Source organism: Capricornis sumatraensis, chromosome 8 (assembly GCF_032405125.1).
Source record: "Capricornis sumatraensis isolate serow.1 chromosome 8, serow.2, whole genome shotgun sequence".
NCBI classification, from domain to species: Eukaryota; Metazoa; Chordata; class Mammalia; order Artiodactyla; family Bovidae; genus Capricornis; species Capricornis sumatraensis.
The window spans coordinates 41,912,409-41,927,747 of NC_091076.1; the positions used below are offsets into that span (position 1 = coordinate 41,912,409).

The window sequence follows — 15,339 nt, forward strand, 5'->3', positions numbered from 1 at the left end:
GCAAACACCTGCTGTCAGAGCCTGGCTTTCTGCGCCTGGGGCAAGTGAGTCCTTGCTGGGTTACATACTTGGCGGATGCGTGCCTGTGATGGTGCTGTAGATAGGCACGATGGCTCAGTGGCCCAGGGTTTGGAGACAAAGACCAACTAGCGTCCTTTCCCTTACAAGAAGGGAAAGTGCACAACTAGCAAATTTGTGGAGCCTACTCAGGCACCGCAGAGCTTAGAAAGCCGAGGCGCTGCTGGGTCCCAACCAGCAGATAGCCTCAGCTATTTATTACCTGGCGCTCCAGGGCAGGGCAGCTGGCCCTTCTGAGGAGGATGTTTGTCTGGGCTCGCCTCTGACAACCGTCTTCCTCCACCAGCTCCCAACAAAGACATGTCATCCATTTCTTCCACTGCCCTCAATTCTACTCGGCTGGGCTTTGAGAGGACCGAGGCTGGAGTACACAGTGACCCAGCGCGCCCACTGGGGCGCATCTGTCAGGGCGCGCGCGGCGCGAGCCACGAAGAGGCGGGCGGCCGGCGCGTCGCCGAGCGGCGCTCTCTCTATCCCCGTCGGCGGCGCGCGCCGCTCGGGGACGCGCTTGCCCGGGGGGCGCCGGCGGGGGCGCGCACGCTCCGCCTCTCCCCGCCTCCCCGGCTGCGCGCCCCGCCCCCTCGAGCTGCCATACGCCGAGCGCCCAACATCCGAGGACTTTGGCCCGGGGTAACCCCGCTCTCGTTACCTTTCCCCTCTTTTCCGCGCCTCCCCCCGGGCCGGCCCCGCTGGTCCGCCGCGGCTGGGCGCGCGCCGCCCTCCCCGCTTCCTCCCTTGCGAGCGCCGGCTCAGCCCCTCCCGGTCCCCGCGCGCGGCTCCTCGTCATGGCGGCGCTCAGCAAGTCCATCCCTCACAACTGCTACGAGATCGGCCACACTTGGCAGCCGTCCTGCTGGCTCTCCTTCCTGCACATCACCAGGGGCGCCCTGGAGGAGTCCCTGAGGATCTATGCCCCCCTGTACTTGGTGAGCCCCGTCAGCCCTCCCCCAGGCCGAGGGCGACGTGCGCGGTGGGCTCCTGGGAGGCGGGCTCGGGCACTCGCTGTCTTGTCAGCCTCTCCTTGGGAGCGATGAGGGGTGTTTCTTTGGGGGCAGGAATGGGTGGGCTTGGGGAGGGGATAGATCGCGAGGGGCTGATACACTAAATCCAGCTGGGACGGAAGAAGGGGGAAGGGAGTAGAGGTTGAGCTGTCATCTGAACGTCTGCTGTTGGGGGAGAGGATGTCTTCTCAACTTCAGGATTAAGTTTGGGGGCCACTTCAAACTGAATGCACACACCTGCGTTGCTTTTCCTCTCTCCTGCCTTGTGATGGAGAGGTCTTCGTAGGTCAGCTAGGGGATGAGAAATGGCCTGCAGTCATTCCTCACCTTATTCCCTCTGTTTTGGCGTTCCCCTCCCCCCACCCCCCAGGTTTTTCTTTTTTTTAGGGCATATTTGACCTCAGATCTTGTGTCAATTTGGGAATGACAGGATTGTGGCTTGAAGGTTTTGCAGAGTGTTTTTGCAAGTTCACAAAGTGGTCTCCAGGTTGAGAATTTACTTGGTGTTGTAAAGGGTGGTTCCAGTCTATGAGTCAGTGAAAGTGTCTAGGAGATCTGACTGTATGTCACTTGTAGGTCCTTTATTCCACAGCTTTACAGGTAGGGCAATCTAAATTTGTAGCTTTAGAGACTATTTGAAAATATGTGTATGTATCACTGAGAGTTGTTAGTTTGTTCTTGAATGTTCTAACCAGCATCTCTCTCTCATCCTTTGTATTAAAGATTTCTTTAATCTTTAATTAACCAAGGTCATTTTGGTTATTTAAGTTTATTGTCTTATTTTCTTGCTCAATAGAGTCTATGTCCTAAGAAGGCAGAGGTATATTTTTTGTATGTTTCCTAAAAGTTCTAGTCAGTATTCAGTGGATGGTCAGTTCTTCTCATTGAGTAATAATTTAGATTTATACCCTAATATTCCTGAAGGTGTGTCATGGCCATAGCTGTGGAACGTCTTCAGAAGTCTGATTATTTATTACAGAGATAACCGAGAAGATGGTAACTTTCTCTGAGCTTGCAGAAGCCAGTTTCATTTGTATCATATTCGCTGGTGCTTTTAAAACTTAACGTGTGTTAGGAGTCTGCTGGGGGAACATGTTAAAATGGGGGTTCTGATTCAGTAGATCTTGGTGGGGCCTGAAATTCTACATTTCTGCAAACTCCCAGGTGATTTTAATGCTTCTGGACCAAGAGTCAACCTTTGAACAGTAAGGATCTGGAGCAGAGGCTGATAATAAACTTATCATTAGAGCGATAAATGTCTTCCTTGATTTTCTTTGGCAAAGATCCATGTTTATCTGCTTTTCCACTTGAATGGTTGCTAGTCTATAGCTCATTTATTGAAAAAAAAAAAAAGGATATCTACAAACATGATTGAGCTTTTGCTATATTCAGAGATTTTTCATTCCCTTATAGGATTATGAAGTTATATGGGGAGAGAGTCTATGGTATGTACTTTCTCTCTCTGAAAATCCATAGCACTTTTATTATGCCTCATTCATTCATTCATTCATTCATTCAACAATGATTTGTTGAATGCCTGATATTTTTCATATTTACAGCCTAGATAATTTATTGGTTATGTTCCATGATGAGTAGTTCAGGGGAGCAACAGAAACTTCGGTTCTTATATGCCAGGAGGTGGGGTAAGGGCAAAAGGGTCAAGAGAAGTTTGTGTTTTACTATTCTCTCTCCAGCTGGGTTAAATACTTCTTGAAAACAAATTCTTGATCTTATTTGATCTTGTATCTGTGTTTGGAATATAGCTGGGTAACTCAAAGTTTGGGTCGCTATTCATGAGTGGTTGTGAAGTAAAATTAGTGGGAACTGACCAGTAGTTTAAGTGAAATAGAAAAGAATAGAAAAAAAAAAAAAAATGAGAGGGCACCACAGGTGGTGTGGATAAGTGTTATTTCATTACAGTTTTGTTTGTTGTATTTGTATGGGTGGCTGGGGCTCTTAGAATATATAGCAGCATTTTGTTCTTTGGCCGTGTTGGGCAATTGTTTAAATGTGTAATCCAGGTGCCACAAGGTGGTGGTGGGGGGGTGGGGTGGGAAGAAATGGGCTTTTAAAGGCTATCAGCCACTTCTGATTTTGAATCTCATCTCACTCACTCACTGTTTGACTTTGTGCAAGTTACTCTGACTCCCTCTGTGAGAACTGAGTGAAGTAATACACTGAAGACTATCACATTTTCTAGTTCATAATAGGTCTTGAATAATTAGGTATTTTTTTGTTCCCCATTCCCTTAAGTTAGATGGCACTTAAGTTAGATGCAGGTAGCAAGGGCTCCGTGGAAGAAGTAACATTTGACTTGGGCCTTGAAGAGAAGGATCGCAGAACATTGATTCATGTAGTAGATATTTATAGAATACTTAATGGAGCAGAGGGAGAAAAGTGTGAATTGAGGCAGAATTCCAAATGGTTTTGTAAAAGAAGTAGTTAGGTGTATTGATTGAGTGAAGCAGAAGTTTTGCATATAGGCTGTATGAGTAATGACAACTCTTATTTACTGAACACTTATGTAGCTAGCTTCCCTGATATCTCATTTGGTAAAGAATCTGCCTACAATGCAGGAGACCCCGGTTCGATTGCTGGGTCAGGAAGATCCGCAGGAGAAGGGATCAAGCTACCCACTCCAGTCAGTATTCTTGGGTTTCCCTTGTGGCTCAGCTGGTAAAGAATCCGCCTGCAATGTGAGAGACCTGGGTTCCATCCCTGGGTTGGGAAGATCCCCTGGAGAAGGGAAAGGCTACCCAGTCCAGTATTCTGGCCTGGACAATTCCATGGACTGTACAGTCCTTGGGGTCGCAAAGAGTTGGACATGACTGAGCAACTTTCACTTTCACTTTCATGTGCTTAGACCTTTACGTATCTTGTTTAATGCTTACACAACTCTGTCTTATCCCTGTTTCATAGGTAGGAAAACTGAAAGTTAGAGATTTTAAGCAGTTTCCAAGATGAAGAGTTAGTAAGGGGAAGAGACAGGCTTTTGTTTTTAGTTTTTTGAAGGTCAGGCTGAGGATGTCATAAGGTTTTGTTTTTTTTTTGAACAAAGGGGTTACAAGTACAGAATGGTGTCTTCAGATGAATCTGGTTGAAATGGGTAGACTGGATTGGAAAGACTGTTTAGGAGTTGATGCAGTGGATTCATTTAAGTGATAGAAAATCCTTTCTCAGGGAATCCCACTTTGTAACTTGTTAGCAGTGTGACCTCAGGAAAATTATCTCATCTCTTTGAGCCTTAGTCTCTTTCTTTTTTGGGGCTGTTGTAAAGATTTAAATGGGATAATAGTATGTAGGAATAGCAGCCATCACATAGGAGGGCCCTAATCAAGGGTTGGTGTTATTAAAATAGTGCATTTGTTATGATCTTTGTCTCCACCTCTGATTAGAATGGTGGTTTATATTCAGAACTAGCATGGTACTTCAGTAGGTGCTTCAGTAAGTGTCTGAATGAGTGCAAGTATGAATGAATGAACTCATGAATAATTCAGGAGTGAAGAAATAGTATTTGGCAGGCTTAAGGTAGTGGCAGAGAGAATGGAAGGGCAGTTTCAGAGGCGTTTCACAGGAGAGGCATTTCATAGGAAGAATGAACAGGACTTAGAGATTGAGACGGTTGGGGCAGTGGGAAGGCTTGTTTATGCTTCCAGGATTTCAAGTCTGACTGATGCTGTCGCCATCATCACTGATAGAAGAGAAGTTTACGGGAAGCTGGGTTGGGGGACAACTTTAATCAGAAGCGTTTTTTTAGAGCTTGTAGAAATCTGCTTTTCATTTGAAATATTGCCATGGGTGTTGTACTAAGCCAGTCCCTTTTGCTCCTTCCAGGTTTCCTCACAGTCTGTACATCTGCTCTCCTGTTCCTTTCTCATCATGGGATCAGGCATCATGTCTTAGTATCACCTTCACTTTCTAACGCTTAAACCATTAGATTTGTAGTGATCTGTGCCTTTTCACATTGAATCTTCATGTTTTCATGATTCGTAAAAAAGCATCAATCCTCATTATCAATCCACTTCATAGAGGTTTTTTTTTTTTTTCTCAAGAACCTACAGCATGGCAACCCACTCCAGTGCTCTTGCCTGGAAAATCCCATGGACGGAGCAGCCTGGTAGGCTGCAGTCCATGGGGTCGCGAAGAGTCGGACACGACTGGGCAACTTCACTTTCACTTTTCACTTTCATGCATTGGAGAAGGAAATGGCAACCCACTCCAGTGTTCTTGCCTGGGGAATCCTGGGGACAGGGGAGCCTGGTGGGCTGCCACCTATGGGGTCGCACAGAGTCGGACACGACTGAAGCGACTTAGCACCATCAGCAGCACAAATGTTATAATATATGCTAACAATTTATGTATATACCCAAAATATACTTCAGAAAGCTTTATTTCTTGAATCTTAGTTATTGTCACACATTCACAATAAGTGGTAGCCATTGCTACACACATGAAACAGTTGTTAAACCACTAAAATTAATGAAAGCATAGTGTCCTTGGTACTTTGTGGCAAAGTTAGAATACACAGTTACTCATGTAGGAGGATGGACTCTGCTGTTCCAATTCTTAGGTGCCTTTTCTAAAAGGAAAACTTATTAATTTACCTCAGGTGGTTCTAAGAGCTTTCTTATGTTTTTCCTGGTGTCTTTCCACAGGACTTCCAGATTAGGGTACTGGCATTTATCATTAACTGACTTCAGAGAAGAACCTTTCTCAGTTTTGGGAAAGAGTGATTTAAAAATCTGCTTCTTTATTGACCTTCAGATGTTTATACCCTTCTTCAGAGTATGAAAATGGTTACTTAATATTTACTTCTGTTGAATCTTAACAGACTTGTTAGATTATAAAGGGTCAGTTCATTACCTTTAGACTGAATAAATACTTAAGCAAGAGTTGGACTTCTAGGAATAAAAAAAGAAAAAAAAAAAACAGCTTATGGACAGCTTTTAGTTAATTGTGAAAGACTTGAAAGGCAATGCCAAAGAATGCTCAAACTACCCCACAATTGCACTTATCTCACACGCTAGCAAAGTAATGCTCAAAATTCTCCAAGCCAGGCTTCAATAGTTCGTGAACCGTGAACTTCCATATGTTCAGGATGGATTTAGAAGAGGCAGAGGAACCAGAGATCAAATTGCCAACATCCATTGGATCATAGAAAAAGCAAGAGAATTCCAGAAAAACATCTATTTCTGCTTTATTGATTATGCCAAAGCCTTTGACTATGTGGATCACAACAAACTGTGGAAAGTTCTTCAAGATATGGGAACACCAGACCACCTGACCTGCCTCTCTAGAAATCTGTATGCAGGTCAGGAAGCAACAGTTAGAACTGGACATGGAACAGCAGACTGGTTCCAAATTGGGAAAAGGAGTACGTCAAGGCTGTGTATTGTCACCCTGCTTATTTAACTTCTATGCAAAGTACATCATGAGAAACGCTGGACTGGATGTAGCACAAGCTAGAATCAAGATTGCCGGGAGAAATATCAATAACCTCAAATATGTAGATGACATCACCCATTATGGCAGAAAGCGAAGGACTAAAGAACCTCTTGATGAAAGTGAAAGAGGAGAGTGAAAAAGTTGGCTTAAAGCTCAACATTCAGAAAACTAAGATCATGGCATTGGTCCCGTCACTTCATGGCAAAAAGATGGGGAAACAGTAGAAACAATGGCTGACTTTATTTTTCTGGGCTCCAAAATCACTGCAGATGGTGACTGAAGCCATGAAATTAAAAGGCATTTGCTCCTTGGAAGAAAAGTTATGACCAACCTAGACAGCATATTAAAAAGCAGAGACATTACTTTGCCAACAAAGGTCCATCTAGTCAAAGGTATGGTTTTTCCAATAGTCATGTATAGATGTGAGAGTTGGACTACAAAGAAAGCTGAGCGCCGAAGAACTGATGCATTTGAACTGTGGTGCTGGAGAAGACTCTTAAGAGTCCCTTGGACTGCAAGGAGATCCAACCAGTCCATCCTAAAAGAAATCAGTCCTGAATATTCATTGGAAGGACTGATGTTGAAGTTGAAACTCCATTATTTTGGCCACCTGATGCGAAGAACTGACTAATTTGAAAAGACCCTGATGCTGGGAAAGATTGAAGGCAGGAGGAGAAGGGGACGACAGTGGATGAGATAGTTGGATGGCATCACTGACTCAATGAACATGAGTTTGAGTAAACCCCAGGGAGTTGGTGATGGACAGGGAGGCCTGGTGTGCTGCAGGCCATGGGGTCACAAAGAGTTGCACATTCCTGAGTGACTAAACTGAACTGTAAAATTTAAGTGATATAGGCAGAGGGTTTTTTTTTTTTTTTTTTTAAATGTTCTCATGTAGTTTTATTTTACAGGAAAAAACCAGTAATTCTACAAAACTTCCCAAGCTTACCTCTGCTTACAAGATGCTGTTCAGATTTCTATATTTCAATATGGCTTAGGAGGGGGAATTCTGGATTCTGGGATCAAATTGCCTGTGTTAGAATTCTTGCTCACTTCTTACTAGCTGGGTAATCTCAGACAAATGACCTGACTACTCTAAGCATCAGTTTTTGTGTCTGTAGTGTGGGAGAAATGGTAAATTTTAACTCCGGAGGCCCTGGTGAGGATTAAATGAGGCATAATATGTAAAGTGTTTCTGGCATGTAGTATGCACTGAGTTTTTAAAGGCATTGTTTTAGCAGATTTTCTTGAGAAAATGAGACCAGAAATGAGACTTTTTGAAGCTTTTGTTTTTTTTTTTACTTAAAAAAGGAGAGAATTTAAAGTCATTAAGCAATATAGACTGCTGGGAATATTTGCATTATTTGACATTTGGAGACCAGGGAATTTGTAAATATGTTGGATGAATCCCCCTTTGATTTTCTGCCTGAGACCTACTTTAGAGGTGAAGGTGAAGGGCCCATTGTATCCTTCTAATCCATAAGTAAATAATGATTTTTTTTTAAGCAAGATTTGTTATTGTCCCTTTTGAGGTATAACAGTCATTTGGTCTTTGTCTTTCCAATGAGCAATTAGATGATGAGTTTTCTTATTCATTAATAAGAGATTGTGAGTATGTTGAGCTTGGTTTCCTGTGTGACATTTTGTTATTCTTTGCTGATCTCTGTTTGTTAGGGACCAAACGACGGTCTCTAGGACCTGAGTCATGTTTACCAGAAGGAGACAGGATATGCGCTCATCCTGCCTGGCCAATCATGTAACGCCAGCTACTCCTGTAACTGAGACAAAGAACTGCCTGTATATAAGCCGCCATACTTCTTTGTTCGCGGCTCTTGTTGGATTCCCGTGTGTGGGATGAGACTTGAGCCCTAGCGCGCTAGAGATAAACTCCCTTCTTGTTTTTGCATTACTGTGGTGGACTTGCTCTCGGTCGGTTCGGAGATACGGGCTCGGAGCATAACATCTGGGGGCTCGTCTGGGATCTCTGTCCCGCCGGGGAGGACAACTCTCCTGGTAAAAGGGAGTAACCTCGTTAGGAGATAAGAGCTCTGAGCACCGGTGCTAACGTTGCAGAAGCCCAGATTAAGTCCGAGGCCTAGTATCTTACTGGGGAGGCATCTGGCTGTAAAGTGCAGAGGCAAGTCAGCGTAAGGCCGGGGCCTAGTTTTGTGCTGGGGAGGCAGCTGGCTCTGATACTGGATTAAGTCAGTGTAAGGCTGGGGCCTAGTTTCATGCTGGGGAGGCAGCTCGCTCTGATACTGGATTAAGTCAGTGTAAGGCCGGGGCCTAGTTTCGTGCTGGGGAGGCAGCTGGCTCTGATACTGGATTAAGTCAGCGTAAGGCCGGGGCCTGGTTTCGTGCTGGGGAGGCAGCTGGCTCTGTGAACATCCTGCAGGTAAGATTGAGTGCATTGTCGGTGGCCACCTTGTGTTTGTTATCTGTTTGTCTATTTGTGGTGTCTGCGCTGCTCTTTGTGTGCTCTGTTGGCTCCCAGTGTACTTTTCTGTGATCATGGGACAAACAACTTCTACTCCTTTATCTCTTATGATTAACCACTTCTCTGATTTCAAGTCTAGAGCTCAGAATCTTTCGTTACTGATAAAGAAGAGCAAACTGGTGACTTTCTGTTCTGTCGAGTGGCCCACCTTTGATGTCGGATGGCCACAAGAGGGAACCTTCAATCCCCAAATTATCCAGGCAGTTAAAGAGAGGGTGCTTACTCCTAGTCCTGCCGGGCACCCAGATCAGACTCCCTACATTCTGGTCTGGCAGGATCTAGTGAGGAACCCGCCAAAATGGCTTAAACCCTTTGTTCTCACTCCTCCTAAACCTCCCTGTCCCTCTTCCCCAACTCCAGCCTCACCAAGCCCACAGGTGTTAGTAATAAAGGCTTCCAAAGGAAAAAAAAAAAAAGACAAAAATCGACCAAAGCCGGTATTCCAGGAATCTTCTCTGTATCCTAATCTGATAGATCTGGAGACCGAATTGTTCCCACCCCCGTATGTGGATCCACATCCGCCCTTGCTTTCACAGGTTTCATCGGGAAAAGCCAGGAAGAGAACCGAGCCTTCAGCTCATCCCAGAGAAGGGGGCCCCGCCCAGGGAACTCGGGGAAAAACAAGAAAAATGGCCAATGTAGCGGAAGAAGACCCGGAAGTCCCCTCCTCCACTGTTCACGCGTTTCTGGTCCGGGCGGGACCAGCCAGAGAGGGTGGAGAGCGGACATATCAGTATTGGCCCTTTTCCACTAGTGATTTGTACAATTGAAAAACCCAGACTCCCTCCTTCTCTAAAAAACCGCAGGGTCTTATTGATCTGTTAGAGTCTATCCTTTTTACTCATAATCCCACTTGGGATGATTGTCAGCAACTGTTACAGGTGCTTTTCACTACAGAAGAGCACGAGCGGATCCTGTCAGAAGCCCGGAAAAATGTGCCAGGGGTAGATGGGAGGCCCACAATACAGCCTAACCTCATTGAAGAGGGGTTCCCCTTGGTGCGACCCAACTGGGACTTCAAACGCGCTGAAGGTTAAGAGCGTCTCCGAGTGTACCGTCAGACTCTCATGGATTGCCTTAGAGTGGCCGCCAGAAAGCCAACTAATTTGGCCAAAATAAATCCAGTGAGACAACAGCCAAATGAAAGCCCAGCAGCCTTCCTTGAAAGGATAATGGAAGCTTTTAGACAGTATACCCCTATGGACCCACAGGCAGATGAGTCACGAGCGGCAGTTATGTTAGCATTTGTAAATCAAGAAGCCCCCGATATTAGAAAAAAAATTACAAAAGATAGAGAGGTTAAGTGAACAATCCTTGCAAGATCTAGTGAGGGCAGCCGAGAGAGTTTTTAATCATAGAGAGACCCCAGAAGAGAGAGAGGACCGCATTAAAAGAAAAAAAAAAATTTAGAGCTGAAGAAAACCATAAAAATCAAAAAGAGCTGGCCCAGATATTTTTTGCTGGGGTTAAAAACAAAAACAGGTTCCAGAAAAGAAAAAAATTGGACTCAAAAACTGAAAAAAAAAAACGACAAGGCGTCAGCTTGAGAAAAACCACTATGCATTTTGTAAAGAGTTTGGACATTAGAAAGATAAATGCCCCAAGAAAAATCTAAAAGAGGGGCCCAAGAACCCCAAGAACGAGACTCCCTCTCCAGACAGTCATATCCTCTACGCGGGTGAGGATAGCGACTAGGGGGGTCAGGGCTCGAAGCCCCTCCCCGAGTCCTGGGTAACTATAAATGTAGAGGGGAAACCGGTTAGCTTCATGGTGGACACGGGAGCTCAATACTCAGTCTTAAACCAAAAAGATGGATCCATGTCTAAAAAAAGTAGCTGGGTGCAGGGAGCAACCGGGACTAAACGATATGGATGGACTACAAAACGGCACGTGAACTTGGGGGCCCACCAGGTGACCCATTCTTTTCTGGTGATACCTGAGTGTCCAGCGCCCTTGTTAAGAAGAGATTTACTGTCTAAAGTAAATGCCCAAATTCATTTCGACCACGGATAAGTGTCAGTTTTAGATGGGACCGGGCATCCTCTTCAGGTCCTGTGTCTGGCATTAAAAGATAAATACAGACTCTACTTGCGAGAGGCCCCAGCGACAATAAGCCCCAAAGTACAACCATAGGTTCAAAGATACCCTCAGGCCTGGGCTGAAACAGCAGAAATGGGACTGGCCAAACAGAGGCCCCCTATCATTGTGAAACTGAAAGCCAGTGCTTCCCCGGTGAGGATACGACAGTATCCCATGAGTCAAGAGGCTCGACAAGGAATTACTCCTCATATACAACGCCTCATAGACGCTGGGGTCCTAAAAAGGTGCCGGTCCCCATGAAACACTCCCCTGTTGCCTGTAAAAAAGCCTGGGGAAACTGATTTTAGACCGGTTCAAGATCTACGAGAAGTCAACAAACGGGTGAATGATATTCATCCTATGGTTCCTAACCCTTATACATTGCTAAGCAACTTGCCTCCAAACTACATTTGGTACACTGTTTTAGATTTAAAAGATGCCTTTTTTAGTTTGCCTCTTGCCCCTGCAAGCCAAGAGATCTTTGCCTTCGAATGGCAGGAAGACGGTGGTCAGACCCCTGTGCAGCTGACATGGACTCGCTTACCACAGGGTTTCAAAAACTCGCCCACGTTATTTAATGAGGCCCTGGACGAAGACCTCCGTGAGTATAGGGTTGAACACCCTACCATTGTTTTATTACAATATGTTGATGACCTTATGCTGGCGGCGGCTACAGAAAAAGAGTGCCAAGAGGCAACAGGTGACCTTCTCCAAACCTTGGAGACTTTAGGTTACCGGGCTAGTGCCAAAAAGGCCCAGATTGCCAAGCAAGAGGTTACATACCTCGGTTATAAGATAAAACAGGGCCAGAGGTGGCTAACACAGGCTATGAAAGAAACCATCCTCCAGATCCCTGAGCCGGCTAACCCTAGACAAGTGAGAGAATTTCTGGAAACGGTGGGATATTGCCGGTTATGGATCTTGGGGGTTGCAGAAAAGGCCAGGCCCCTATATGAGGGGACCAAAGAAAACAAGGACTGGAAATGGACTGAGCCAATAAAAGAGGGCTTCCAAGAGCTCAGGCGAGCCTTGCTAGAGGCTCCTGCCCTTGCCCTCCCTGATCCATCTAAGCCTTTCCAATTATTTGTAGATAAAAAGTGGGGGATAAGAAAAGGGGTACTAACACAGAGATGGGGACCATGGAAGCAACCTGTAGCTTACCTTTCCAAGAGACTGGACCCAGTGGCAGCCGGATGGCCACCTTGCCTCCGTATCATCGCGGCCACCACGCTCTTAGTCCACGATGCTGATAAACTGACTTATGGACAGAGACTCTTGGTCTACACTCCTCATGCCATAGAGTTTTAAAGCAACCCCCAGGTAAATAGATTTCTAATGCCTGCTTGACGCACTACCAGGCCTTGCTACTTGACACCCCACGGATTCATTTCCAAACGCCCTGCACTCTAAATCCGGCCACTCTTTTGCCCAATCCGGAAAAAAATAGCCCCCTCCATGATTGTGATGAGATACTGGCCGGGGTAACAGCAATGCGAAAAGACTTAACCGATACTCCACTGGATAACAGTGAGCTAAAATGGTTCACAGATGGCAGCAGTTATGTAAAAGATGGACAGAGACGGGTGGGAGCTGCAGTAGTAGATGACTCTGGACAGACGATATGGGCAGAGGCCCTTCCCCCGGATACCTCAGCACAAAAGGCAGAGTTAATTGCCCTGATTCAAGCATTAGAGAGAGCCAAAGGAAAAAGAATAACTATTTCACTGACAATTGCTATGCTTTTGGCACGGTACACATCCAGGGCCCGATATATCGGGAACGGGGGTTTTTGACAGCTGAAAAAAAAAAAAAATTAAAAACTTGCCTGAAATCTGTAGACTTTTAGAGGTTGTACAGATGCCTCGGGCTGTGTCAATAGTACACGTACCTGGATATCAGAAGGGTGACAGCCCCACGGCACGAGGAAATCGTGCCGCAGACCTGGCAGCTCGAAAAGTAGCTGATAAAAAGTTCATCACCCCTGTGTTGGTGATCGGACTTCCACCTCCAGGTATGGAAACTCTGCCCCCAACCCCTGAGTATTCATACACAGACTTTGCTTGGATCCAAAAACACACCAACCTTCAAAAAGATAAAGATGGGTGGTACCGAGACTCAGACGGCTACTTGATACTCCCTGCTCAGTTGGGACGGCAACTATGTGAGCATTTGCACTTGTCTACTCATCTGAAACCCCTCTGATGCTCTTTCAAACTGCGCGCCTGCGATTTCCCCGGCACCAGACAACTGTAAAGAACATAGTGCATGCTTAGAAGGCGTGTCAACAGATGAGGCCAGGAAAAGGACAACATGCAGGACTGAGGTATCCGGGAAAAGGACCAGGGCAACACTGGGAAATAGATTTCACCGAGGTAAGGCCAGGCAAGTATGGTTACCGGTACTTGTTAGTGTTGGTGGATACCTTCTCAGGGTGGGTAAAAGCTTTTCCTACAAAGGGAGAAACCTTGATGATAGTGGCAAAAAAGATTAAAAAAAAAATAGTTCCCAGGTTTGGCCTGCCAGTGACCATCGGCTCTGATAATGGACCTGCCTTTGTGAGTCAAATAGTTCAGAGCCTTGCCCTAGCCCTGGGGACTAAATGGAAGTTACATTATAAATACAGTCCACAGAGCTCAGGGCAAGTTAAAAAAATAAATCGGACTCTAAAAAAAACTTTAACTAAATTGGCTATAGAGACTGGCCAATAGGGGACTGGGTGACCCTCCTTCCCTTCGCCCTCTTCTGTGCGCGTAATACTCCTTATCAACTTAATCTGACCCCATTTGAGATTCTGTATGGGAGACCTCCCCCTGTATGTCCAATATTTGAAGGAAAAAAACTACCGCCTCCCACGTTGGGGCAACTCCAAGAGGCCTTGATGGCCTTAAACAAGGTGCACTCTCGTGTCTGGAAACTGCTCCGGAAAATACATGTGGGTCAAAATAAGGGAACTATTCCCTCACATGACATTGGCCCAGGAGACTGGGTGTGGGTCAAAAGGCACCAAACCAAGGCACTAGAACCCAAATGGAAGGGTCCTTATGTTGTTCTTCTTACCACCCCAACTGCCCTAAAGGTTGACGGTATCGGGGCTTGGGTGCATTGCAACCACGTACGCCCAGCTGCTTCAGCAGAACAAGAAGACGCTAAGAAAAAATGGGAAGCATCTCTGCACCCGTCCAACCCCTTGAGGCTAAAGCTTCAAAGGCGCCAACAGGACCAGGGCAACTCGGCTGGGCCCTCTTGTGGATGACCCAGTTACTCTGCTCCAGAGTTGCCAGCGTGAACCCGCATCAACCCGTCAAAATCACCTGGAAGCTGCAAAATGGACTAACATGAGAGGTGCTAAACTCCACTACCGCAATACATCCACCAAACACATGGTGGCCAGACTTGTACTTTGACCTCAAGCCGATGGTAAATGTTATCTCCGAGAACAAGGGTTCTGGGCATGGATGAACCCAGGCATGACTGAAAGACCTGTGGGGGGGCACAAGACTCTTATTGTAAAACTTGGGATTGTGTTACTTCTAATGATGGACCTCGGCACTGGGAAGTAAAAAATCGAGATTTACTTAATTTTTCATTCGCCAAGCCCCTCCCTAGGGTCCTTGGAGATCAAACTTTTAGCTGTAAAAGTTGCAATTATGCACAAGTCAAAATAAGGTTCAATCCAGAAAAAAAAGCAAACAGGAGGGGATTAGATCTGCTCTTTCTGCAACAAGGGGGACTCTGTGCTGCCCTAAAAAAAGAGTGCTGTTTCTATGCGGATCATACAGAAATAGTTAAAAAATCTATGACCAAAGTAAAAAAAAGACTAGCCCAACGTAATCGAAAACGTGAGGCTCAACAGGGATGGTTTGAATCTTGGTTTCAACAATCCCCTTGGCTGACTACCTTAATCTCCACCTTGCTGGGACCCCTGCTAATACTTCTGATGCTTACCTTTGGCCCATATATTATCAATAGACTTGTAGCCTTTGTAAAGAAACGCATAAATACAGTACAGCTGTTTGTGCTTCGACAACAATATCACTGTGTCTCAGGACCAAGAGGAAGATTCCTCTATATGATCTAAGGACGGGGGGGAATGTTAGGGACCAAACGACGGTCTCTAGGACCTGAGTCATGTTTACTAGAAGGAGACAGGATATGCGCTCATCCTGCCTGGCCAATCATGTAACGCCAGCTACTCCTGTAACTGAGACAAAGAACTGCCTGTATATAAGCCGCCATACT

General features: G+C 45.7%; 1 protein-coding gene across 2 annotated transcripts in view; it reads left to right on the top strand.

The window, feature by feature from the left end:
- The first annotated feature begins 863 nt into the window (after positions 1–863).
- The window catches only part of TMEM135 (transmembrane protein 135), a 269,519-nt gene continuing 255,043 nt past the window's right edge, over positions 864–15,339 (top strand). For both annotated transcript variants that reach the window (XM_068976622.1, XM_068976623.1), the window contains exon 1: positions 864–1,004. In XM_068976622.1, the coding sequence (XP_068832723.1) occupies positions 864–1,004 (141 nt within the window). The remainder of the gene's footprint in view (positions 1,005–15,339) is intronic.